Here is a 25,610-nt window from a genome sequence, read left to right as displayed (position 1 = left end):
TCAGTGCTCAAATATTTTTGTTCTTGGGACCCCTTTACATCTTAAAATTTATCAACAATCCCAGAAAGTTTCTTATGTGGACTATACCTATCATTTTTTACTGAGACATTTAGAACATATTTATTATTAATTTATTTTTAAGGACAGTAATGAAACCATTGCATGTTAACCAAATCACATATTTATCTGAAAAGCCAAAAAAAAAAAGAATAATGCGTGAGTGATGTTGTTTGATACTTTTACAATCGCTACTTCATAGAAACAAGTCCCACCTGCTTCTGGATGTGATCCTGGTGGAAGACTGCCTCGGCGTGGCCTCCCAGTCTCTGCTTACATCCTGGTGGCCACGTACTATCTGGAGCCAGGCCCACAACCTGTCCACACTGCTGCATCGCACATTGGCCATTGGGAAAATGTGGAGTCACCGAATTTTGCAGATCTTTCAACTCTGGATCATTTCATTATACAATATTTAAAAAAAAAAAATCGCATTACTGTCATCACCTCGCTAATCAGAGTTGGGGTGCTGCCATGCCCCCAGTGACACACAGGGTTTCCAAACTTCTGATCTTCACCTGACAACTAGATTTTTGCTTAAGGTGACAAGCTCACTTCATTCATTTTCACCATATGTCTGCCAGATATTGCGAGCGTGGGAAAAAAAAAATCATTGATCTTATTTATTTTTTCAAGTCCAAATGGTGTTCCTTAGGAAAGGCACCTGTGTAAAGGCACGTTTAAAAAAATCGTGATTAAAATTAATACTTCTCCTTTACAAGAATATGAGTATTACATATTAGTGCCACTGCCTTGATTGGAGATAGTTGCCTACAGTATGACCCACCTGCGATTTGGTGCCATTTAGGTAAGTGCTAGCAGGATGAAAAAGTACAAAGAACAGCTTAGTGTGGTGACAAGAGCTTTCTTTGCGGACCCCTGCAGGGTCCTGGTGCCCACGCTGTGGGAGAACACCCTGCAGATGCTGGCGTTTGACAGCAGCACACGGATACTGGTGCCAGATTGACAGGGTTTTTCTCTCCACTTGTCAGCTTTCTAGCTACATCCTTAGTTGAGTTCGTTTCTCTTACCTAGAGTCTTCTTCCTGTTCATGTTGATTGTAATAACTCTTAATTGAGGTATGACTTATAAGGTGTTCGGTTCTAGGTACACAGTAAGGCTTAAGGGTTAGGAATTATTGGTGGTGCTATTTTTTCATTAACATTAATATGATCATCTTATATGATTTCCTTGCTTATATTAATACAATTTACACTTTGAAAAGCAGTATTTACAAATTGTAGTAGATATGTTGTTTTGTTGCCTTGGTTAATGACTACTTTGCCAGAAGAGTTATCATACTAATGACAATATAGACTTTATTATTTGAGTTGGTGAGATTGCGACTTCAAATTTTAATGCTTCATTTGTTTGATTTTTTAAAGTACTTTTATAACTCCCATAAAGAGGTATATACCATGTAAGTTTTACTCTAAGCATTCTTTGCTTAAAGTAAATGAAAGTAACTCTGTCTGAAATTTTCAAAAAGTTTTCTGTTTTGTATTTGCTGTTTAGTGAGATAATTGAAAGGTACTCTGGAAATATAGCTAATTCTATAATTGTCAAGTGACTAATGTGCTTCTCAGACCATTAAATGATCAAAAAAATTTTATTTTCAGTTTCTACTTTGTAACTGAGTTCCTAAGTTCAGTATTTTAAGTAAGAATACAAAGAGAAAGGTATGTTTCAGCAGTTGCTTATTTTTTTTATTTCATCCTATTTTCAGTATTTGTGAAATCATTAGGGGTTAGTAATATAACCTTTGGTACAAAGAAAAGGAATTTGACTATTTACTATTTGGGTGCAGTGGGTCTTTTTAGTTATTTCTATATGTTTAAGTCATTTTAAAAATCTTCAGAAACTGAATGTAGACATAGTTAAAAATAACTATTAAAAATCCTTACTCTTTTATTAGATTACTTCATGAGGTCACTTCAGAACTTTGAGCTATTGAAATCCTTTCCTAATGTAGAAGTTTCTGGATTGATACTAAGCATGATCATTGTAATTCCTACATGATGTCTGATACATGCCACATTTGCCAAGTGTCTTATATCCATTAATTAATTTTCATAAATTTCCTGAACTTTAAAAGATGTATGTTGCTACCAGATCACAAATTCCAGAGATTCCAAGTTTCAAGAAAATATTTGAAGAAAATATTTGACAGTCTCTGCTGCTTTGAAACCTGCTGTTTTTTAGGAATCCTTTTCTGCAATCAGTAGATGTACATTGTTGTAATGCTGAGAATTATCTCAAGGCATTAACCTGATGGCCAATCAGTGTTTTACAGTGGTGGCTATTATAACTTAAATATAAAAGCATATCTCACTTGAGCTAAAGAGAAAATACAGTATGTTCATTAAAAAGGAGGTTAATAAAGACAACTTGAAGGGACTTCCTTAACAGTAATAACAGAGGGGAGAGAAGCAATGTGTGTATAAATACAAAATGTACTTGACAAAATTATTTGACAAAAAAGATTATATTATAATTTTTTTTCCTTTTTGATCTTTTCATTTTAGACCTTTATATAAAGGTCTTTTGAGACATAATTTTGTACTCTTTAATATCAAGTTAATGATCTCTTTTTCTTTGTTGTTTTTTCCACTGATGTTTCTCATTTTGACATTACCAAACCTCTTGGAAAGTGCTCATGAAAAGCTAACTATTACTGTTCTTTCTTGAGATTGCTAGAGGGCAGTATTTACTCAGCTGACTTTGAGAAGACTCCTACCAAGCTAAATCATAATTTCCTGATCTGGAAAAAAATAGTTGAAGTATGTGTGACTTCTTTTCATTAGGTTTTAATTTCCAGCTTTAAATGAGGAAGTACCTAATAATATCTCTAATATAATAAGACTAATTTTATATGTTTTTATATTTGTATTAAATCTTTCATGGTATAATTGTTATTTTTTAAAATTAAAACATGACCCAGCCTACTGCTCAAAATTATCTTACTGGCTGTCTTAGTTACCTAAGTATCATGCTATATTATGAGATGTTCTACTATCTAAGAAATTATTTCAAATGAAAATATCCGTTAAGACTTTTTAAAGGCAGGCATTTCACCCACAGAACATATTGGCTATTTTTTTCCTGACTTAATCCAATTGGTAAAAGGTGATGAGTGCTGGTAAATATGTGGGAGTTGTTATACATTAAATTAATGTATTCAGCTTGAATTATTGCCTTTCAAATATCAATATGCTTCATTTATTTCAATAGTTTATAATTGTTGTCCAATTATAGATAAATGATTCAGTATTTCCACTTTAAAGTTTTTCAATGCTTTCTACTATATTATATGAAGAATTTTTCTATATTAGCCAAGGGAGATTAGCTAGTTTTCTCAAATACTCAAATACCTATTTTCTGCCACACATTTTGGTAGGCCCTGGTTAGCTCCAGCAGAAAAAAAAATACATAGACAAAATCTCTGCCCTTGTTAACTTATTTTCTGGTGAAGGATAAACAGTATGCTATGTGTTAGGTAGTGAGCTGTAAGTATGAAAAAGAAAAAAAAATAAAGATCTTCATGGATGTTCAGTGCTCAGGTGAAAGAAGAAGTTAAGTTTCAAATGAGGCAGCCTCACAGAAAAAAAAAAGGGGTGAGGGGAATTTGAGGGGGAAAAGCAGTCCACACCGGCCAACAGCCAGTGCTATAGCCCTGAGGTCGGGGCTCCAGAATGTTGCAGGAGCAGCCAGAGAACTGGCCCAAGCACAGCAAATAGGGAGGCAGTCACGGAGGCGGGGCAGGTCGTGCGCAGCCGCAGGTCCTAGGCAGGGCTGTGACTCACTGTCCTTGGATGCTGCTGAGCACAAGAATGACATGTTCTGATGTAAACATTTGAATAAAGATTCTGGCTGCCTTGGTAAAAGAAACCCATAGAGGGCAAGAATGGAATCTAGAGGATTAGTAATGGGTTATTGCAACAGTCTAGGCAGGACGATGGAGTCTTGAACCAGGAATTTGGCAGTAGGGGTAGTGAGACATTTTCATATTCTGGATGTATTTTGAAGATACACTCAGCTGAACTGCTGCTGACATGTCATTAGAACATGGGAGACAGGGAAGTCAAGAATGGCTCCTAAGCATCTAGGAATTAGCTTACCCAAGTAGGTAAAGGGCTGATAGAATGAAAACAGAAAGATATTAAGGATTTAGATGAGAAGGTATTCTGTGCTCATGAATGAAGAGAATCAATATTTTTCAAAAAGACTGTTATACCAACAGTATAAAATAAAGTTAGAACTTTTTCAGATGCTTTTAGTAGATTGTTGATTTTTGCTTCCTATTGACAAAGGAGATTTTACTCTGCTTTTAGAAACTAAGAATGATTTAACATTTCCAAAATCTCAAGAAATTAAAAGTGGTGTGTTTTCCTTCCTAAACTTAAATTTAGAAAACAGAACCAAACTCTTGCATTCTTAGATCATATTACTTTTGGTCTCGTATGAATGTTCCTCAATTTAGAAAGTGGTAGCAGAAAGTATAGGCTTCATAACAGCTTTTTGTGCTGTCTTTTCAAGTACCAGCTGATCAGTTTTCAAAGGATAGCTCCACATTGATGAGGGCAATTAAAATCGCAGGGATATTCTTGGATGACTTGAAAAGTACACCCTTGAAATTAGTATCAAATATCGTGTTTGGATTGGAGTGGGTCTTGAGTGTATCCTCAGTGGGATGAAACATCCTGTGAAATAAGCCCTAGCAAAAGGGTTGTCTGCAGTATTTGTAATAGATATCACTATTTCTTTGAATATTTGTGATAATATAACTACCTACATTGTGCTTCATTTTAATCAAATGGGGTAGACCAACACATTGAACATTTTTTTTACCATTCAGTTTATTGGCAATTACTCTGACCATCTTTTCTTTCCTCTGTTCCCAACCCACACACCCCTTTCTTTTTCTACTCCTAGCTCTATGCCATCCCTTGGTTTCTGACTATGTTCACTCGTAAGTATCATTTTTCTTTTTCATTTAAAATAGCAGCTCCTCTTCCCCAGTATGTTATATTTATAGTAATATTGAGCAAATTTCATTACATATGCATTTTTATATAATTCTATTTAATAGAATTAGGTTAAAAATACTTATCAATAGTTGTCTGACTAATGAATATTTTAAAAAATGTATATGTATCTCAGCTATAGTGACATTCATCAAATCTCTGCCCTCTGATAATTTAACATTAACATTATAGTATATAATCCAAATCAGGTTTCACTTTGAAGAGATTGTCTGATAACCAATACGTTAGTTTCCCTAAGCTAGAATTCCTCCAGAAAGCAAACAGATTATAAATAGCAATTATTTAAGATGCAAATAAAATGATACTGAATCTAAAAACGTACTGTGGTTCATCTATTGAGAATAATGTAGCCGATGAAAATAATGTAACTGGAAAACTTTAGGAAGCAATACAGTGAGTAGAACAATGTATGTACCAAGATTGATAATGTAGGGTAGAAAATGTCATTTATTTGGTCAATATGATTATCAATTCTTTGAAGGTAACTTAGGTAACAATAAATCTACACAACCAAATGGACAGTTTGTAGCCGTTTAGTGTATTTGCTCTTAGATAAATTGACAAAGTCTATTCACAAGTAACATGTCTGGACAATAGTTTTGACCATAATGTAATCATCATGTGTCTAGTAAAGCAGCTGGTTATTGCTTTATAGTGTTTTGGCTTTTTAATTATAATTAATGTTTTATCATTTTTCAGATGTATTTCCCCTGCACAAAATTTTCCACCTCTGGGATACCTTACTGCTTGGGAATTCCTCTTTCCCATTCTGCATTGGAGTGGCAATTCTTCAGCAGCTACGAGACCGGCTTTTGGCTAATGGCTTTAATGAGTGCATCCTTCTCTTCTCTGATTTACCAGGTATAGATATAAATAAATGGAGTCATTCAGGCAAATTTAATTATAAGATAATGAGGCATTCTTATAACAGTTTGCAAGCATAATTGTCCAAGATTTTCAGGCCTCTTGCTTCAGCCTGTTCACTTCTCTGAATTCTTAACTTTGCATCCTGTTGCTTCTGCTGTCACCATATTGTAGGCACAAAACTGGGTCATACTAGCTCAGTACTGTTTACTTTGGTGTTAGCAGTACCACCAAGAGGGCAAAAGAACTAGGAAAGGACGTTTGAACCTTTTTGCTTGGGACAGGCTTGTTTATCTTAAGCTGAGAGAACGTAAATAAAGACCACTTGGTAAGGTGTTTAAGAATCTCTGTGTACAGATGCAAAGCACTTAGAACTTGCTTGTCTTCTGCTTGCTAGCAGTCTGGCAGTTTGAGGAGCAGAAACAGTGTCCTCTGGGAGGACAGCTCCCCAAGAACAGGCGCTGGCAGTATAGTTAGGGAGGAAAGCTGCGTAGCCTGTCACAAGTCTAGATGAGTGTGCACATGTGCACCCGTGGGTGCAGCTCTGCTCCACTCCGGTTTGACTGTGGTTGAAAGGATGAAAGTAACATTTTTGCAGAAACCAAAATCTGTTGCAAGTACAGAACTGCTTTGTTCACAGCATTCCACTGGCTGGCTCCCGTATGCGTGTGTATGGTTGGCCTCCTTATTTTCAGGTAGGCACAAGTGAGTGCTGATAAGAAATGTACTTCATGTATCCAAGAGGTAAATCAACCAAGGAAGAAAAGAAAGGAACTTCAGGCGGCACACTTATTAAGCATCCTCAAGGGGAATGAGAAACTTGGCATCAGCTCTGTTTTTAGTGAGAGATCTGTACCTGGGGCTCTGCCATCTCTCTGTTGTTGGGATTCTGCGCCCTTTTTTAGGAAAATAATAACAAAAATTATTTATCAAACGTTAAAGTATTTCTTATATGAACAAATAATAGTTTTCTCTGGGGGATTCTTTGTGAAAATCAAATTATCTCTTTTGGTTTTTCCATATTGAACAGTCACAAAGAAGTCAGTGTCACAAGCTAGGAGGACTGTCTGCACCCTGCAGATGTTTTCCTGTAACTCCCAACTTGCCAAAGTAAACAGCAGATGATTGATTAGGATTAAAAGAATTTTTCTGATCAGCTCTAAAAAAAAAACTTGGAAAGGTGATTGTGTATTTTCAAGTCAAGCAACTGTAGTGCCTTTCAATCTCTACATAAAATCTCCATTGAGCGCTGGCGAAGGGGCCTGCTTTTCATAGCTTCTGGGCAGATTAGTGATAACTCTGCCTGTCTATTATGATAAAATCACTATTTCTGAAACCAGAGAGACAATCTGTTCGTTAGAACTGACTAACAGGTAAACTCGACTCAGTGCTCAGGACATACCACCTTAGTGCTTGGGCCGCTGCCATCCGGGTGCCCATCCGCCAACTCACCATTTGCTTGGTCGCTGTGTACAGTACGAAAGAAAAACGTTGATAGGAGACATGAGGCCAAAAACAAAAAAACAGGAAGGGTTTAAAATAAACTTTATATTTATCTGTTTTTTATCTATTTATCTGTTTTCTTTGATTTGTAGTCTAAGTGCACTTATATGGGATGTCTTCAGTACATGTAAAAAGATGCCTGTTTCCATGGTATTGGGCCTCCACTCTGCTCGCTGCTAGAAGGAGCTGGGAGGTGGTCACAGGAAGTCGGGGAAAGTGAGTCAAGGTCATTGCACACAAACGTACTGCATGTGCCTTTCCTAAGAAAGTGTTCTGTGATGTGAGCTTGCAACGTATTTGAAAGAAACAAGTTATTTTTCTAAGTCACACACAAGAAAGGATAGATAATAAGCTCACCCTATTATATCATTTCTAATTTTATAGATAAACATGAGTTAGGATTAAATATTGATTTGAAGTCCTTCTGTCTGTAGTTCTTGACTAAACCCCTCCACTTAATGAGTTCAAAAGCATTAGTAACAATCAGAAAAAAACTTCATTAAACCAAGCCCACTGAGCAGATGGAAAAATTAACTGTTCAAAGCATCTATGGACAGTCATAGGATGGAAACACCACCCAACTGGTAACCTTATGAATAAAATAGCCTTTCCTGTGATTGTCCCCAGTGGTCTTTCCAGTTGACTCTTTCTATGAGAGTCCTGCTAGCTTAGTGGTTCTGGTCATGGAATGTGGAGCCAGAGCTGGTTTAGGTCATGGTATCTCCAGTTACATTGTGTGATCTCAGGGAACACAAGCTCTGTGTCTGTGTCCTGAAGTCTGACTACATGAGGATGGTGGTAGGACCTATCTCAGAGGATTGTTGTGTGACATGAGCCAGCCTAGAGCAGAGCTTGGCCAAGAGCCAACATTATTTTTAATGTTTCATCATCCTCATCACTATTATGTTTTCTCAGTTTCTTTTCTATTCAGTCAGGACTTGCTTTCCTATAGGCAGTATCTATGCACCCATCATCCCATTTGCTTTTTTCTATAAAAGAAAATCCTGTGCATTATGAAGGCTTCAGTAAAACAGAGATAGTAATACCTGCTTTAGTGTTGCAGTGATCAACACTACAGATAATCTACATAATGCACCCAACATAAAACCTGGTACAGAATTTGCATAACTACTTTTTAAGTGCATGTGAATGTTTAATTTTTAAATACATTTTTTTTTCATTTTTAAAAATGTAACATTCAACCCCTCTTCTTTTTTCCTCCTTTCCTTCACTGTACACAAATCCTTTAATTCTTGAAGGCAGAATGCAGCAGAAAAATCATTGTTTTTAGCAAAAATGGCCCCCAACTTCTGTTCCATTGTAGTGAATAACACTGTGATTCTACATTCCAAGGCCAAGCAGTGCTAGAAATTTTTGCTAAAAGTTCTTGCCGTGTGTTAGTATGTATGTCATTTGAGCACAAGAGGAAATAACCAAGAGAGCGGTAGTATATTTGGCACTTCTCCTAGTCTTAAAATACTGACATAGTATTTTAGATGAAATATGGGGCTTTTCATGGTGCCATATAATACTGGATGGTGGTCACTGGTGTTAAGAGGACAATTCCAGGGCTACACCCTTTAAACCCACTTACAGTAGGAGGTCTGTCGCTTCACCCTGCTTCCTGTTGTTATCCTGCTACACTGTGAGTATGGCTGGCACTTTTTAATACTTACAGATCCGTCCAGTTTTCAAAATGAGTATGCTAACCTGAATAAAAACCAAAATGGTAACAATGATTAGATTTATAAAAGCTCAGATGTTAAATGCTTTTTTACTTTGCTTTGTTGATCCATTCCCTTTGTGCAAGTGAAAATTCAGTATATTTGTGTCACTATATATGGTTGAAATAAAGTCTAGACTGTATATCATTGTATCCCTCAGATAAATATAAATATGTGTTAGAAGACAGGAATATTTAGAAACAGGAAAGAAATTTTTCACAGAAAACCTATAGAAATCTGGGACTCTGTGTGGAAGGATACTTAATTTATTCTCAGAGATCAAAATAGTATTTTAACATTAAGGGAAAGAAATATATATGTATGTGTCTTTCTCCTCCATATATGTAATATTTCAGAAGGAAATGCTAAATATAGTGGAGGAGCTTTATTTACCATATTAAAAGTTTCAGATCATGTTTTCAGGAAGAAATTGTATTTGGCTAAGAAATCTTTGCAATATGATGTATATTTTACTGCAGAAACTTTATCGAAAGGAACATTTTTAAATAAAATTTTGAAAGATTTCATTTTAGTATTACCTACATACTTTACATACTGAATGAGTGCTTATTAGGGAGCATTTTACTGCTTCCCCAAAAATATTGCATTAGTACCTTAACATGCTCGAAAAAGCCATTCATCTCTTCTGACTTAAATCACTTTGGTAATGTAGTTTTTCGAATTATTTAGCACAACATGGAATATGTCATGAAATCAATATATATATTTGAGCAACATAGTTATAAGCTAGATGTCAGAACTATAATAAGAAGTAGAGGCCTTTTTTTTCCCCCCAGATTGCATCCAAATATGTTAGTACTAAAATAATTAAGAATCAAGTTATAAAAACTCAGAAAAAGAGCAAAGTACTAAAATACACAAACTCTTTAAGCCTTTCCTCATAGTTTTTCTGGCTGTTACTAAAGCAGAATTAGAAATTAGTGAGGATGAAAAGTAAGGAGGACGTTCAATTCAGTTTGAAATTTGGTTGGTTTGTAAGGTAATTTTGACAATACCTGGAATAGGAAAGAGGCAAGAAGAGCTGTGAGAAGTGACCTGGGTTTTCTTTTCTTTTTTTTTTTTTTTTTTTTTAAGATTTATTTATTTATGCATACAGAGCTGGGATACAGGCCAGAGATGCAGGGGCGGTGAGAGGATTCACCAGAGGCAGAGTGGGGAGCAGAACAGGCCGACTGACGAAGTACACTGTTGAGGGGGGCAGCGGGCTGGTGAGGAGAGGTCTGTTGTGCCCTTTGGTTCACCTCCAGGGTGGGGCGGGGATCAAACTCATGCTGAAGTTGGCTTTAGCTTCTTAGTGCTGTGTTTTAATCCGCTGCGCCACCAGAGAGGGCCAGACCTGGGTTTTCAGTGATGAGTTTCTTGCTTCTGCTTAGGGATAAATACAAATGGACCAGGGTTACCAAAATATTTATGTGAAATCCCCCTATTGTACCAGTGGTTCAATTTTTTTTTTTTAACTGCAAAAGCGGAGCCAAATTTAGCAGGTTCTTGTCAAGAGGCTGCTGCTTTGTGACCCCTCGATTAGAGAAATGCTAACGGAGATGGTTGCTAGAGAGATCTCTAGGTGATCATAACAGACACCAGCAATGTGGGGCATTAAAGGCCATTTCCTTAGTAAGTAGTGTGCAAGGAAATATTAACAATCAGTGACACTGGGATTGGAAAGTGGAGAGATGGGAGAATCTTCCAGACTCAGAAGAGAGATGCTCAGTCTCCCTAGAAAATTCAAGGAATAGGACCTGAATGCTTAGAGCAAAAGAGAAAGTGGCAAGAAAAGAAAGAGCAAGGAGAGACATGGTGCTCATGCAGGATCTTGTGCACTGCGTTGGAGATGTTTAAAAGTATGTCTTTGTCTAGCTATTTTATTTTCAGTGTTTTTGAAAGAATAGAAAGTATCATTGACAACCTCAGGTACCAAAAAGCAAATGCCATGGTGATATTTGTGGAGTATTCCTGTCTTCGCCAGGAGCAAAGGAAAGGACAAGTGGCCTGAGATGTGTTAGGATACATGACTCCCATGTTCATGAAAAACACAAAGGAAGCAGAATAACTGGCACAGTCCAACTATGAGCTGATTCTAGAATGCAGGAAGAATTCTAACACTGATGGAGTTGTCACTTTTAAAGTGTACCACTAATATTGCAGTATGTAAATTATTTTTACCTGAAAGGGATACTTTCCTTTGTTTAATGAAAAATACGGCTGGCTGAAAATAAAGAGTAGCTACTGCTAGTATTGTTTAAGCCTGGTCCCAAGCCTCAAGAGGTTAATGAGACAAGGGTTTCTGCTTTTTGATTTTTTGTCAGTCCAAAATTAGTCATAAAGTTTAACTAGATCTATGTCGTTAAACATATTTTCTATCAAAACACCAATGATTTGTTATTTATTTTACTGTTACGTGTTTACATGTGACTTGAGTTTCAAACACATTTAAAATAGGCTGAGAACTTTCTTCAGTTTCAAAGCATTTTAAATGTAATCAACCTGGAAAGCCTTTTAGTCAGAAACTAAGTTTAAAACTTCCTCACAGATGTGCTGATGGAGACTCTAAGGGAGGAAGGAAAGACAGTCCAAAATGTAACACTCTTCTTTTGTTAACAAGGTAGAGAGACTGGCCAATGTGTTTGTGTTTAAGTGTAACACTGAGAGCCCCATTCTACTCCCTCTTCTACCAGACCTGTCTCTGTCCACAAATGAAAGCAGGCTCAAGGGCTGTGAATCTTAAATGGTGAGTTCAGTGGAACAGAAAGCAACTTCTTACACTTGGCCTCTCTGTGTGTGCAGGGAGTGTGTGAGGCAAAGCAAATAGAACAAAAGCCTACCTTGAAAATTTAAAACGTTTAAATGCTTCAGTACAAATAATTATCAGTCATATGATAACTGCTTATTGAACTTAAAGGTTCTAGTTGCCAAAAAATCAGACTTCTGTTTTCCTTCTGATTCACCACTAAGTGTAAAAGAAAAAGAGAAAATGCCATCAGCAACTGAGCGGGTGCTACAGCCTCAGTGCACTGCTCCATCCATTGTCAACACCAGCTGCTTTGCCTCATAGTAGCTACCTACTCAGCTGCCAGATGATAGAGACAATTATGTTAAGAATAGAAAACAGCTTAAATATCCATATGTCAAAATGCGCCTTGCATTTCCTATTTATTTCTCACTTCATTGTAGGCATGAAGCAACAGAGATGATAGATGCTTAGGAAGAGTGCCAGTAACCACATGAACTTACTATGGACATGAAGGGCTGAGCTGATTGAAGTAGACACCCAGGAACATTGTATCAGCCTCTCCTCCTTAAGCCTCATAACCAAGATTAATTTTTAAAATTTATTTAGTCAATCAACAAATACATCATGACTTCCTACTAAGCATGTGTATGTGTATGTAAGTTCTGCTGACTTGAAACCCCAATAGCACACTGAAAGCTGATCAAGAGCCAAGTGACCAGCTGTCAGCCATGAGGCCAAGGGAGAGAGAGAGACTCCACTCAACATGTCTCCTTTATATATAATCCAAAAGTCTCAAAATGGCTGCTTAGTTCTGCCCTTGGGTCCTCACAGTACTCCCTTTTGTGTTTCTGGGAGTTGTAGTTTCTGACTGGAGTAGGGGGGGGAGTCCACAAAACCTGTATTTGTAGAGTTCGTTCAGGACAGCCTCTCCCTCTAACAGATTCAAAGCAGTGAGATTTTGATTAACAATGTGACACTGTTTTCCCCAAGACTCCTTACTGAAGATCTGAGACATGAGACCTGCAGCTTTCCTGCTGTATCCCCCTTATTAGACTGGAGCCCTGGTGGTATGTAGGGAGGGAATATGTGCTGCATTCCTATGAGCACAGCTCATTCCTGTATTGAGGCTGTGTCCCTGGACTGCGGCCTTCACTTGGCTCCTTAGTGCACGTCCCTGTAGGGTGAGACAGCGAACCTTGAGAAGGCCCCCACACTGAAGTTTGGAGATCACTGGTCTTGAGTTCCCTTTCCTCAGATCCCTTCTTCAGTTTTGGAAGCTGGTAAAGTAGTTCCCCTAAGCACAGTCCTTGTTAAGGAGAACAGAATTCTCTGGGTATATTTTCCCTTCTCCCTGATGGAAACAAAAGAAGCTTTTTGTAATTCTAAAAACTTGCCTGGAACTAGGAATGTGAAAAGCAGTACTTAACAAGGACAAACCATCCAAGAATACCAACCATCAATGAGAGTCACCAACTTTGCTTTAGTGCTTGAGCCATGAAGCACCTGCTTATAAGGAAACATTGGCCACTTTTACTAAGTCCTGAAAGTAAGGGAGTTTTTTCATTCAGCACATGTTTAATCAACAGCATTATAGGAAAAGTTCTGGGCACAGGGGCCTTGGAGATAAAGATGAGACTGGAGATCACGTACCAGCACTGTAGGGATGAAAGGAAAGCCCAGGAAGTGGCAGAGGGTGAGCAGAGGAGGAAACTGCATGGCCTGGGCCATCTTTCTGTCTGGAGGAAGTGATAGAGTGAGGGCCCTGGACTAGACTGGCTGAGGCAGTGGCGCTGTTGACAGCGACAAGTGGTGTGGTAGAGAGACTCCCAATTGCGAGCCCCCGCACACCATACTAGGTACATTATGTGCAGTTGGAAATCTTAAACAGAAAAATGACATGATTAGATTTGTATCAAGCATATCGGGTGTATCTCTGGAAGTCCTTGGCCCTGTGCTTGTCTGCCCCCTGATATGCTATACCCCACACATTCAGTGGTGCTAGAGGGCCCAGCGACATCCTTACAGTTTGCCTTGTAGAGAGTGCTGCTCAATACTCATATTTTACCCATGTACCTGTTTTTCTGTTAGTAAAATAAACAACTTTATAGTTTTTTCTCTATTCAGCAGTGAGAATTCCTTTGTATTATTTTTGGACTTATTTTTTATGATGCTAGAACAGTGACTAGAATAAATAGATCAGTAGAATCAATGCCTAGAATATTTCTCATACTCTTTTTGTAAATAAGTCTTTATGTCAAAAAAATATAGTGTTTGTTGGGTAGGGTAGATTATTGATTTCAGATCTTATGGCTTTGGAAGTCAGTGACATTATTCAAATGTTCTAAAGTTTTTAATAGTGTCAAAAAAGACCCTGTGTAACTGCACAATTAGCATGTGATGCCACATCTACCAGAATAAGGACATTTCCTTCTTTACCTAGTTTACTGTGTTTCTGTGAAGAATAGATACTGAACTTTGTCACCTTTTCTCAGCATCTATTATGCTGGTACTCATAGGGTGTTTCTCTCTTACCTGGTAATATGAAGAATTCTTTATTGTTTACATTTTGTTCTTGAAATAACTGAGACGAAGTGAGTTTGGATTGCTCATGATTTAATGTGAGTAACTGGCATTGGAGTCCAAATACTGATTTTTTTTGTTATTTGTTTAGAAAAGCAGGTTTTTTGTAGATGAAACAATTACATGTCTTGGTTCCAAATGGTTCATCCTGGTAGCTTCGGCAGTTCAGATCTGACTACCTAGGAAGCTCAAGTTCAGGTAGCATCGGGACAAATCCTGCTGTGAGAGCAAACCCTCAGGTAAAATGCTGGCCAGTTCTCTACTCTCCACCTGTGTCAGCCCTTCCTCAGAGAACAATGAATAAAAAATTGACTTTTAAAGAACTTTAACCTGTCTTAAAGATAAAATATTATCCCAGCATCTTGTCTTCGGTTTAAGCCAGCCATGTCTGTGGTTACGGCAGAGATAAACAAAACCACTTATTTCCTCCCACTACTTACTGCACACCTGCCTCAGAAATACCAGGACCTTTGTGAGAGATGGTCTTTCCACCTTTGGTCAGCTAAACGGAACGTTTACATGTGTGTGAGCATTTTGAAATAATTAAGTATTTCTTGGAGTTATGATAGTAATGGATGTGAATAAGGAAACCAAGATTTAGAAAAAAATTTTCTCTAGGAATCACAAAGTCCCACATAGAGCCTGGAGTCAACCTGGTAAACCATAATCCAGGGTACATGCTTTATTTACAAAACTTTATATATCAAAATTATCATGCAAGCTAGAAGACAGCTAGGCCCTAGGATGATAAATTAGAAGTATTACATATTTTAACATACAGTTTGTGAAACACTTTTGCATAATATTTTGGTTATGATGAAGGGATTTGGTTATGATTTAGGAGGGATTTTGAGATGCAGAGGTGACACGGGTCAAGTGAATGGAGAACGGGAAATCTGCCAGTAATTTCAGGGTTGAGGGGGTGGATGCCAGAAAATTCTCAGATCATTGTCAGCCTTTTATGGTATCAGTGGGTTATTTTGGAAGCAGATATAGTGATTAAAGGACTCGACTACCACCTCTGATCTGGGTCATTGACTTGACTTCAAGCCTCTCCTGGATGACAGTGTCAGACCAATTTGAACACTCCAGCTGTAAAACCAATGGCTCAAAATTCTTTTCTTTGGGGAATTAAACAGTGTTAAGTGGATAAGCTTTTTTAGGAAGACAGAGTTTTTCCCTCTTTAACAGAAAGTGTTTGTCTTAACTGTTAATTTGATATTTTCTAAAACAAATTGAAAATATCTCTTCCTTCTGAAGCAGAATAAAAGAGCTTACCTTAGACTTCATTCTTCTGTTGGTTTGTGTTCATGCATGTATGAAATACTAAGCTTAAAATGTCCTAGAGCTTTTTAAAAAACATATTCCACTGTACTGACCATTGCTTAGGTAAATAGACCTACATCTCAAAACTTTAACTCTGTTTCATCAACTTTAATGTTGGGAATGGAATAGGGAGTGATGAAATCTGACCCCTCTGTGTAGCCATGGAAATAGCCAGCTGTGAAACTGACAAACATCACTAAAAGCAGATAAAAGAATGCTTATTTGAGTAACTTTCTAGACCTGCTGGCCTTATCCCAAACCTAAGTGAATTGTGTAATGAAAGATGCCATATAACCTTTTAGAAATTTCAGAGACTCCAAAGAGCACACATAACATATTAAGTCATGTAGCTCCCTTATGTCTTAGTTACAAAATCTATCTGCAAGAATCATTGTAAGAATTAATGGGGCTAATTGAAAGTACACCGTGCCTATCACATAATAGATGCTCGTTAACTATCCACTTCCCGTCCCTTTTCTGAGGGATTTCTACCTTTCAAAAGCAGACAGCTCTAACTCCACTGTTTCCTTTTCCTTAGATATAGGCGCCTCATTTAAAAAGGAAAGGGGAATTTTATCCCCTTTTTATTTATAGTGTATAACATACTATTCTCCTTTGTATCTCTGAGCTGACACACTGGGGCTTCTATAGAGGAAATGAGAATATCTGCCATTTACTAATCTTAGGACTATGGGAAGAGAAAAAGTATTCTGTGCTCAACTGCTTCCTCCTAGGCAACAGTTTGTATTTCTACTGCCTCTCTTAGTCTCTCCACATTCGCCACACTGGAGCTGCTTACCCTCAAGGGGGAATGTTGCAATCCTAAAGATCTACAGTCCAATAAAACACACACAATAATTTGGAGTTGTAATAACCTTCCTATGTATATTACGCTGTATCACAGGTACTTAAATTTCAAATTTGAGAAAGGGAAGGAAAATATGAAAATGTTTATTTCAAGATTTGAATCAAATGTTTGTAATTTTAATCTCCCCCTGTGTGAAGCATAATTTAAAACTTCCTCATTTAACTCAAGAAGCTATATGTAGGTGTAGCACAAAGGATTTTAAGGGCAATTCCATTTCCCTGTGATTTTTATACTATTCTGTCTAGAAATTGACATCGAACGCTGTGTGCGAGAATCCATCAACCTGTTTTGCTGGACACCTAAAAGCGCTACTTTCAGACAGCATGCCCAGCCTCCAAAGCCACCCTCTGACAGCAGCGGACGCAGAAGCTCAGCTCATTTCTCCGCCGAGTGTCCAGATCTTCCAAAGACAGACCTGGTATGTATTTGCAGTTTTAATTTATAGACTCAAAAGGAAGATGGGTGTTAAAATTCATATGTCATAACATTGCTTATCATACCACTTTTTAACATAGCCATTTACTAGTACATTACTATATTAATGCACTATTTCAGTAAATAGATGTATTTGACTATAATAAAGAAGATTGTTTTTATATATTCCTCAAGGGAGCAAGTTGGCGCTCAACATCAGACTGTGTAACCACTTTTATATGTGAAGAGAATGATGGGAAAAGGGGAAATTATAAAAATAAAGACTGAGTGTTGTTGACAGAATAAGAATGTGCAGTTCTTGATTGTAAATTGATGAATGAAACAGAATTTTGAAAAGCGATGCCATTCAGGTTTTTCAATAGTGTCATTATTTTTGAACTTATGGCTTTCTATAAATGGCTTACTAACCTTTCAACTATAATTCATATATTTCAAATTTTCTAATATTAGCATAACACAGTATTTCCATGAAGCTGAATTTCACTTAGTATGTGCTTAGTATTTTGTTGTATTCTGATAAATTATAGACTAGGCTCTAAGTTGTAAAAAGTAACATTTGAATGATAAAACATTTTCCAGCTTTATTTCATGTATGTTAAAAGTAGATTTTGCAGTTAGATATGATCAAGTTGTATTTACTAAAAACACTTGTAAACTTAATAGTAGTTGAGCACAATTTTAATAATTACAGTCAGTGCCTTTAAAAATGTAGCTGATAGAGGAAATCAGCTATCTACTCATACTTATATATATTATTGAGAAACCACTGTGCTGCTTCCCATAAGGCCTGACCAGCCTAAATCCCACCAGCAGTACAGCTGCCCCACTCTCCCCACCTCACCAGTGCTGTTTCTGTTCTTTTCAACGTGGGCCACACACCTACGTGTCAGGTGATGTCTCCTTCTGGCCTAGGTTTGCATTTTTCTGATAAGCAGTGATGGTGAGCGTTTTCATGTGTCCGTTGGTCTTCTTTGGGAAATGTCTGTTTATAATTCTCCTGCTGATTTTTTCATTGTGTTGTCTTCTTTTTGTTGGGTTGCATGAGTTCTGTAGAGATCTTTACTAGCGGTCCTTTGTCAGTGTCTGGGATCCTGCTTGCCCAGCTGCTGTGTGTTAGCTGTGTTTCTCTCCCTACACACAGGAACGGAAGGAAAGAATAGGGAGGCTAGCTCCCCAACGAAGGAATCTTTCTGGCAGTTTCACCTCAGTAATTTCAGTTTAAGATTTCACTTTGACCTTTACTTCTTGGTTTTAATACTATTTTCATCCTGAAACTACTAAAGAATTGCCAAAAGAGTTATTTCATCTAGTGCCAATATCTTTCTCATCTACTTTTCCTTAAATAGCTAAGACTGCTTCAGAGTTCTGACCACAACTTATTTTTTGAAGGAAAAAACAGATAAATTAAAGGTATATAACGGATGAATAGAATAAAATGGATTTTCTAAAAAATTTATGCATAAAGGACTGGGGTACACGCCAGAGGTGCAGGGGCAGTGAGAGACAGAGTGGGGTGCAGAACAGGCCAGCTGATGAAGCACTACTGAGGGAAGCAGCAGGTGGGTCAGGGGAGGTCTGCTGCACCATGTGGTCACCTCCGAAGCAGGCAGGGATCAAACTCGTGCTGAACTGGCTTTAGCTTCTTAGTACTGTGCTGTAACCGGCTACGTGACCAGGGAAGGCCCAAAATGGATTTTTTTTAAGTGAATGTGTTTTGGAAACAGAGTGTGGTCAACAATGAATTTCTTTATTAAGCTTTGATGACCATGTTTATCTACTGACACTGGTATAACTTAGATGCATGCAACTGCGAATACACAATAGTTTTCATGTCCTTGATTATGAACACGTATATATTTTTAAAAGATTTATTTATTTATTCATACAGAACTGGGGTACAGGCCAGAGATGCGGAGGGTGAGAGGATTCACCAGAGACAGAGTGGGGAGCAGAACAGGCAGATGGACGAAGTACACTGCTGAGGGGAGCAGCGGGCGGGTCAGGAGAGGTCTGCCGCGCCCTGTGGTCACCTCTGGGGCAGGCGGGAATCGAACTCATGCAGAAGCGGCTTAAGCTTCTTTGTGCAGTGCTTTAACCCGCTGCGCCACCAGGGAGGGCCGATGAACACGTATATTTTATGAAATCAAATTTTTATTTCTATCATGTTAACTATTTTAAGTATTGTCATAAGTAAGTAAATATTTATTGAATTCTCAATTTACAGAGTATGCCTTAAATATGGATTAAATGAGTTTAATACAGATTAAATTTTTTAAATACATTTTTATACTTTTAAAAGTTAAATGTAAATGCAGCCTATAAATCTTTCATCTCAGTAACAACACTGCTTTTTATAGTTTAAACAAGTTAATACCATAGTACATTTTAGTTTCTAGGTACTCAGCTACATTACATTGCCTCTGAACCCATCTCTGCTACAAGTATTTTTATCCTTTTATTAGAGTTAAGGAATCTCAGAAATCTATTACATAATACCAGTTAACTTGAAAATTGCCATTTTTGCCAGGAATATAAACACTGTCTTAGTCATTGGAGCATATGTATTAACCAATATCTACTCCATATAGCTTTGCAAGGTTTTTGCAGTTTTCTTCTGTTTCCCTAGTGCATGTGTTTACATACATATTTGCAAACCAATAAATTAAAATGTTTTTCTAATAAAGGAAAAAGAAAGGTATAGTTATGTGACCTTTTTTATCCACAAATTATGTTGAGAATAGAATGTGCCTCTGAAGATGAACTAAACAGTGCCTGATGAAATTATTTAAAGTAGCAAATTGCAAGATGTTTAGTTTTGCATCTGTTGTGTTTACTGCCATTATTAATGACCTCTCTGTAATCAGTCTGCAGTTATGGAACAATTATAGTAGGTATAGTTTCAGTGGAAGATCAATATAATGTAGCTGATTATTTTCTTTACATAATTAACCTCTGTAATTTATATTAGTCTGTCACTATTTTTTAATCTGTTTCTCATAGTCATGAGGATATCAGATTACTCAGCTATTCATAGCCAGAGCTGCACTAGAATTCCTGGACAAATTCTTAATTCTTTGTTATAAGCATCCCGCATCCTGAAAAGAGTGATTACAAGAATATCACGTTATCGTCTCAATTACATGTAGACTGAAAATAGAGAAGATCACCATTGTACAATACAATTTGTATTCACATGACTGAATTATCCTATTACCGTAATGTTCCAATCTTACCCTTGAGAACACCTGCCTTATTCTCGGCCTCACTGTACTTTTTCTTCTTTCTTCCCCTGACAAATGTGCCAGATGTCTCTTTGAGTCCTGATCTCACGTGCTCTCTAATCATCCTTCAACACTTTACAAAGGAGGAATCAAGTCTTAATCAATAGAATGATTTGCAACACTGGCATTTTCAAGGGAAAAATAAATTAGTGGGAAATTCAGCCCCAGAAATCTTTGTTCTCTCCTAAACTTCAAGACTTTTTGTTGTCTATTGAAATCAGTAAAAGCTAACTCAGAACGCCTGCAGCAGGCCAAGTGTAGCCACAGGTATGGGTGCCAGTGTGTGTGAGCATCGGTGTGGCTATGTGCAGTGTGGTGGCAGCAGGAGCTGAGAGTAACCAGCCTCTCCTTCCTCAAGCTTAAAAATGTCAGCAGTTTTGGCCCTCCCTGGTGGCGCAGCAGTTTAAAGCACAGCACTGAGAAGCTAAAGCCACTTCCCCATGAGTTCGATCCCCGCCTGCCCCGGAGGTGACCACATGGCGTGGCAGACCTCTCCTGACCCGCCCACTGCTCCCCTCAGCAGTGTACTTTGTCAGTCTGCCTGTTCTGCTCCCCACTCTGTCTCTGGTGAATCATCTCACTGCCCCTGAGCCTCTGGCCTGTACCCCAGTTCCATATGCACAAATAAATAAATCTTTAAAAAAATAATACAATTAAAAAAAATGTCAGCAGTTTTGCCTCAAGAGAAGCTCTGTGAAGAAGTGGAGGAAATGGTGATAGAGATTAAGGAAACCCAAGAGAAAGACAGTTTTTTAAAAAACTTGTTCAGTTTTACTTTTCCTTTCTTTTTAGAAAGAATTTTGACAGCTTCTCTCACTCGTCAGGCACTGATGAGCACCTGCCTCCGTGGGCTACCTTAGCTCCTCAGGGAGGCACCCCTGTCCTCCAGTGGCAGCAGAGGGGCCTGAGTCTTCCCTAAGCGCCCTGCCGACCAGAGTACACAGTTCACGAGCAAGGTCACAGAGAACAGACATGTGGTTCAGACGAAGGGAGAAAGTCACCAGTGCCCCTTTCTGTCCCAATACCACCGCACAGTTCATTCTCCAGTCTTGGTTGTTACTTAAAACAGGTCCTTCAAGTGCTGTGTAAGCAAGATCATTATCATTCTATATAAACTTCCTTTCCCACAGCATATCAGTTCCAAATTTTGGGTGTAATTTAATTCAGCACACCAGAAAACTCTTTTGGCACATGGAAATAATGCATTAGGAAGGGATGCTGAAGCAAAGAATATGCTGAAGCAAAAATCCGCTGCAGAATCAAACTGTATAAATAAATAAATGTTACAAAGGACTGAAGGAAAATGCTTCATTTCCAGGTCATGAAGCTGTTCATTAGTCATGCATGTCTATCATTGCTTTTTCTCACGACCCGTCATGTTTTTCTCATCCATTTAAAAATTTTAATTGTTTTTGCTGCAACAGTGTGAGGCTGGAAAAATCTCCACATTATGTATCTTGTCACTATATTCTTTAGCATTTACTGTTCTCCTTTTTGTGAAGTTTCCCTGATAAATCAGATTTCAGAGTTGCACTCATGGTTTCTGAGTTATGGAAATCCTTGGTCTTTCATCCTAACATGAAAGACCAGTAAATGCCACTTTCCTGAAGGCACAGATTTCAGAGCACACCATCTCTTCTGTATGCAGCGGTGACCTGTAGGTGCAACGAGTGAAACGAGGGCAGAGAAAAGCCCACAGCCAGAGGAAAGTCCAGAATGACTGGCACTGCATGATTTCTGGAGTGTGCTGTATGGAGCACAATGGCAGAAAAGAGGGACTTTGGAGAAGAAGAGAGAGGCTAAGGTGGAGGGTTCATTAGAGGGGGGTTTTAAGGATGTCAGTCTTGCTGATAAACACAAGGGAGAAAGTGAGTCTGAATTCTGGCCACGTGTGGTGAAAAGCACAGTTGCCAGGCTATAGGTAGAGTATCCTGCTCAAGACTGGCCGCCACCCACCATTGCACCCACCCAAGCCACCACAGGAACCCGGGCTCTCCTGGCTCAGGGTCAGCATCTCCACCAGTTGCCAGAATTACCTGGGGTGGTTTGTTCCTTTGCAACCTGCTTTAATTCTGTATTCATTTGATAGAGCTCCTGTAGCAGTATTTTTCCATCACTATCATGGTTTCTTCATGAAGAGTGATGGGCACCAACTTAGAATAGCTATCTGGGGTCTTACTGAGATCTCCTTCTGCAGCTTCAAAGTTCCCAAGTGTCATTTCATGTGTCTGTGACATTCCTGGGTATTTCAAGAGAAAGCATTCTGGCACAGCTCTACAGAAAGGCTGCAGTAGTGGTAGTGCACAGTTGGTAGATGTGGGATTCAGTGAGTGTGAGTGTGATGACTTTCACCATCTCAGTATAAATGGCTATTTATATAATTTTTAAAAATGTATTGACTCTTTTTAATCATGTAGACCTAGAGTTTATATAGAGGTTTTGTTTTGTTGATTTCCCCCCAAAATATCAACTCTATAGTATTGTCTATTTTCCTTCATTAGTATATTTATCATTATTACAAAATTAACTTGCCAGGCTTCCTAAGGTTGGTTTGTTTTTACTTCTGTGTGGTGTTTTCATTATATTCACTTAACTCTTACAAGATGGCAGCAAATGTCACCTTCAGTTTTTCGTCTCGAAGAAAAGAAAGATGAGTCGTAACTAAAAGGGCATTGGGATTTCGTGCTATCAATGTCTAGTGCCATTGGATGTTTTCAATTATAAAAGTTAGATCATCAGAGTTTATTTTAAACTCAGATGACATATGTAAGGTGGATTAGAATGGATGACCTTAGATTAAGTATGAGCAGAGAAAAACAGGGTAGTATGGAAGACCCCAGCTTCCCTACATCATGAACAAGACAGAGCTGAGACAGCCATGAATCAGGAAATTCCTTCAGGAGACATCTTGGTGTTATTTGGTGAGATGGTGTAGGTTAGATGGAAATGGGGAATAAGGAGGAATGAAGAGTCGATAGTGACCTCCAGATTTCTGTCTTGGCTAACAAGGTGGAATTAGTGCCAGAATTCATGACAAAAGAATATGGGAAGAGTGTTCTAGATGCCAGCCCTGTGTTCTCACAGCCCAACGGCCGTGGTGGTTCTCCAAGAAATCAGAGCGTGCACAGTGAAAGCCTTCTGGTCACAGCCCCACGTACAGCAGGAGACTATGCAGGAGCCCCTGGCGCAAGCATGGTGCAGAGCTGTGTTCCCAGGACCGGGCCAGCTCAGCAAAATGCCTGACTTATGACCAGGTTTAGATTGTTCCTGCCTGGTGCACACTCACGTGATTAATCCTTCCAGCTAGCCATCTCAGAGGGCCGCAGTATGTTAAAGGTGATCTTTACCACAAATGCTAGGCAATCGAAAACAAAACATTTTGTAAAGTAGTTCTCAGACAAATCGATTTCTGAATTTAAACAGCAAAGCTTATTTAATATGCATTTTCTACACCAGTTCTGCAGCAAAACCAGTAAATTTCTAGACATTTCCAGAGCTTTCCTGTAGTTGTCCTAAATTTTTGTCTATTCCTTGAATTTGTAACTTAGGTCACACAGGAAAATGCTAGTGTCAGTGATAAGTGCAACAAAAGTTGTACTGAGGGAGATATATTGTTATACCTCTCTGTGGCAATTAGACAATGAATGATAATCACATATAAAACAATTTCATAAAGGAAAAACTAGATTCTGTATTTTCTGTTATACTTAATTTCATTAAAGTAATAACTTACTAATCTCTTAAAATTGATTTGCAGAAGAACTGGCATGCATGCCACTAAAGTCTTTACTGACACACGATCACAAAAGTTCAGAAAGTTGTGGATATGTGAGTGGCTCCTCTCTCCCTGTTCTTACCATTTCACCTAGCGATTGCTGTTTCCTCTGAAAAGTGCCTCATATTTGATGCATTTGGTTGGGGCCTATGCCAAGGTCAAGTCTTCTCCATGAGGTAGGCACACCTGTCATTCAGAGAAACCTCTGCTTGGAATGCTCTTTCATCACAGAAGGGTGGAAAGCAGAAGTAATCACAAGTTCTTTATTTTATCTTCATAAATGTGCAGCTCATGTGGAAGCTGAGAAGAATGCCTGCAGAGATTGCAATCTAGTGAAAAGGAGATGGGCACTGATTGTATGGCTGGCTGGTTCTGAAGCTCTCTAATCTTCCTGCAGCCCTTTTCATTTCAGAATGTTTAAGTAGCTTTAATTCCTAATAGTAGAAAATTAAAATTCCTAATGCCTATTTTTTTTTATTAAGAACCATAAATCCATAAAGCTTAGTGATTTCCATTTCTATTTAAAAGCTAATGAAGTGAGAGAACAGTGCTTTACTGCTAAAGAATTTAGGGCACAGGGAAACCCAGAGATGAGAGCTGACATTCATGCTCCAGTTGAATGAAGCAAAATGTTAATATACTAGAGCTTTGTAAATAGCATTTATTGTGAAATCAAAAAATAGAAAACAATTGTTTTTAGAATTAAGTCTCTCAGATAAGTGATACATACACTTTATTCTCTCCAGTCTAGAAATTCTAAATTAGAAATTCTGTGCACAGTTGCACCATGGAATTATGTGAGTAAATGAGGTAATAATTAGAATCAATTTTGAAACATTATTAAAGATATAAGTGACATGTTTCTTTTGAATCTGCCAGTTTGCAATCAAATGAATTTTAAGAGGTCTCAGATTCTCAAGTTACACTACACAGGTTTTCAACAGCAGCGGCTAAGGAAGACTGCTAAATAAATTTGTTGAATTGAACAGTATTGAATTCTCCTTGGGAGAGTGAAAAGAAACTGTGTCCAGGCTCAGTCTGAACCAATGTTACAATCATGTATCGGCCATATAGGCCAATGCACTGATGTGATTGTTTGGAGTTTGATTTTAGTCTTTAAAGTTGATACATTGTCAATTTGGCTTCCTGTTAAAGAGGTACTATATTGCTCTTCATTCATTTCTGAGAATCTAATTTCTACTTCACCATGCATCTGTACCATAACTTCTGAGAGCCCCATGCTTGTTTCAGAACCAGGTTCTTTAATTGGTATGTATACCCAGTCACAAATCAATTTCTCATCTTACCAGCATTGTAATTAAAGCGATTCACAAGAGTAATTACCCTTAAAGAACAGGAGTGAAATGTGCCCTAAGGAGCTGTTTTTAAAGATTCACGGT

The 25,610-nt window shown here is 38.0% G+C and overlaps 1 protein-coding gene across 3 annotated transcripts in view; it reads left to right on the top strand.

Annotated features, from left to right (window-relative positions):
* Nucleotides 1-25,610, top strand: part of TBCK (TBC1 domain containing kinase) — a 129,251-nt gene that overhangs the window by 72,470 nt on the left and 31,171 nt on the right. For all 3 annotated transcript variants that reach the window (XR_001145668.1, XM_004686599.2, XM_012727935.1), the window contains exons 21-23: nt 4,990-5,026; nt 5,802-5,963; nt 16,965-17,137. Coding sequence is in view for 2 of the 3 variants with exons in the window: in XM_004686599.2 (XP_004686656.1) it covers nt 4,990-5,026; nt 5,802-5,963; nt 16,965-17,137 (372 nt within the window). In the remaining variant the exon portion in view is untranslated. The remainder of the gene's footprint in view (nt 1-4,989; nt 5,027-5,801; nt 5,964-16,964; nt 17,138-25,610) is intronic.

This window comes from Condylura cristata, unplaced genomic scaffold, assembly GCF_000260355.1.
Source record: "Condylura cristata isolate star-nosed mole 26May11 unplaced genomic scaffold, ConCri1.0 scaffold00021, whole genome shotgun sequence".
Taxonomy (NCBI): domain Eukaryota; kingdom Metazoa; phylum Chordata; class Mammalia; order Eulipotyphla; family Talpidae; genus Condylura; species Condylura cristata.
This window is presented reverse-complemented; position numbering and strand designations above follow the sequence as displayed.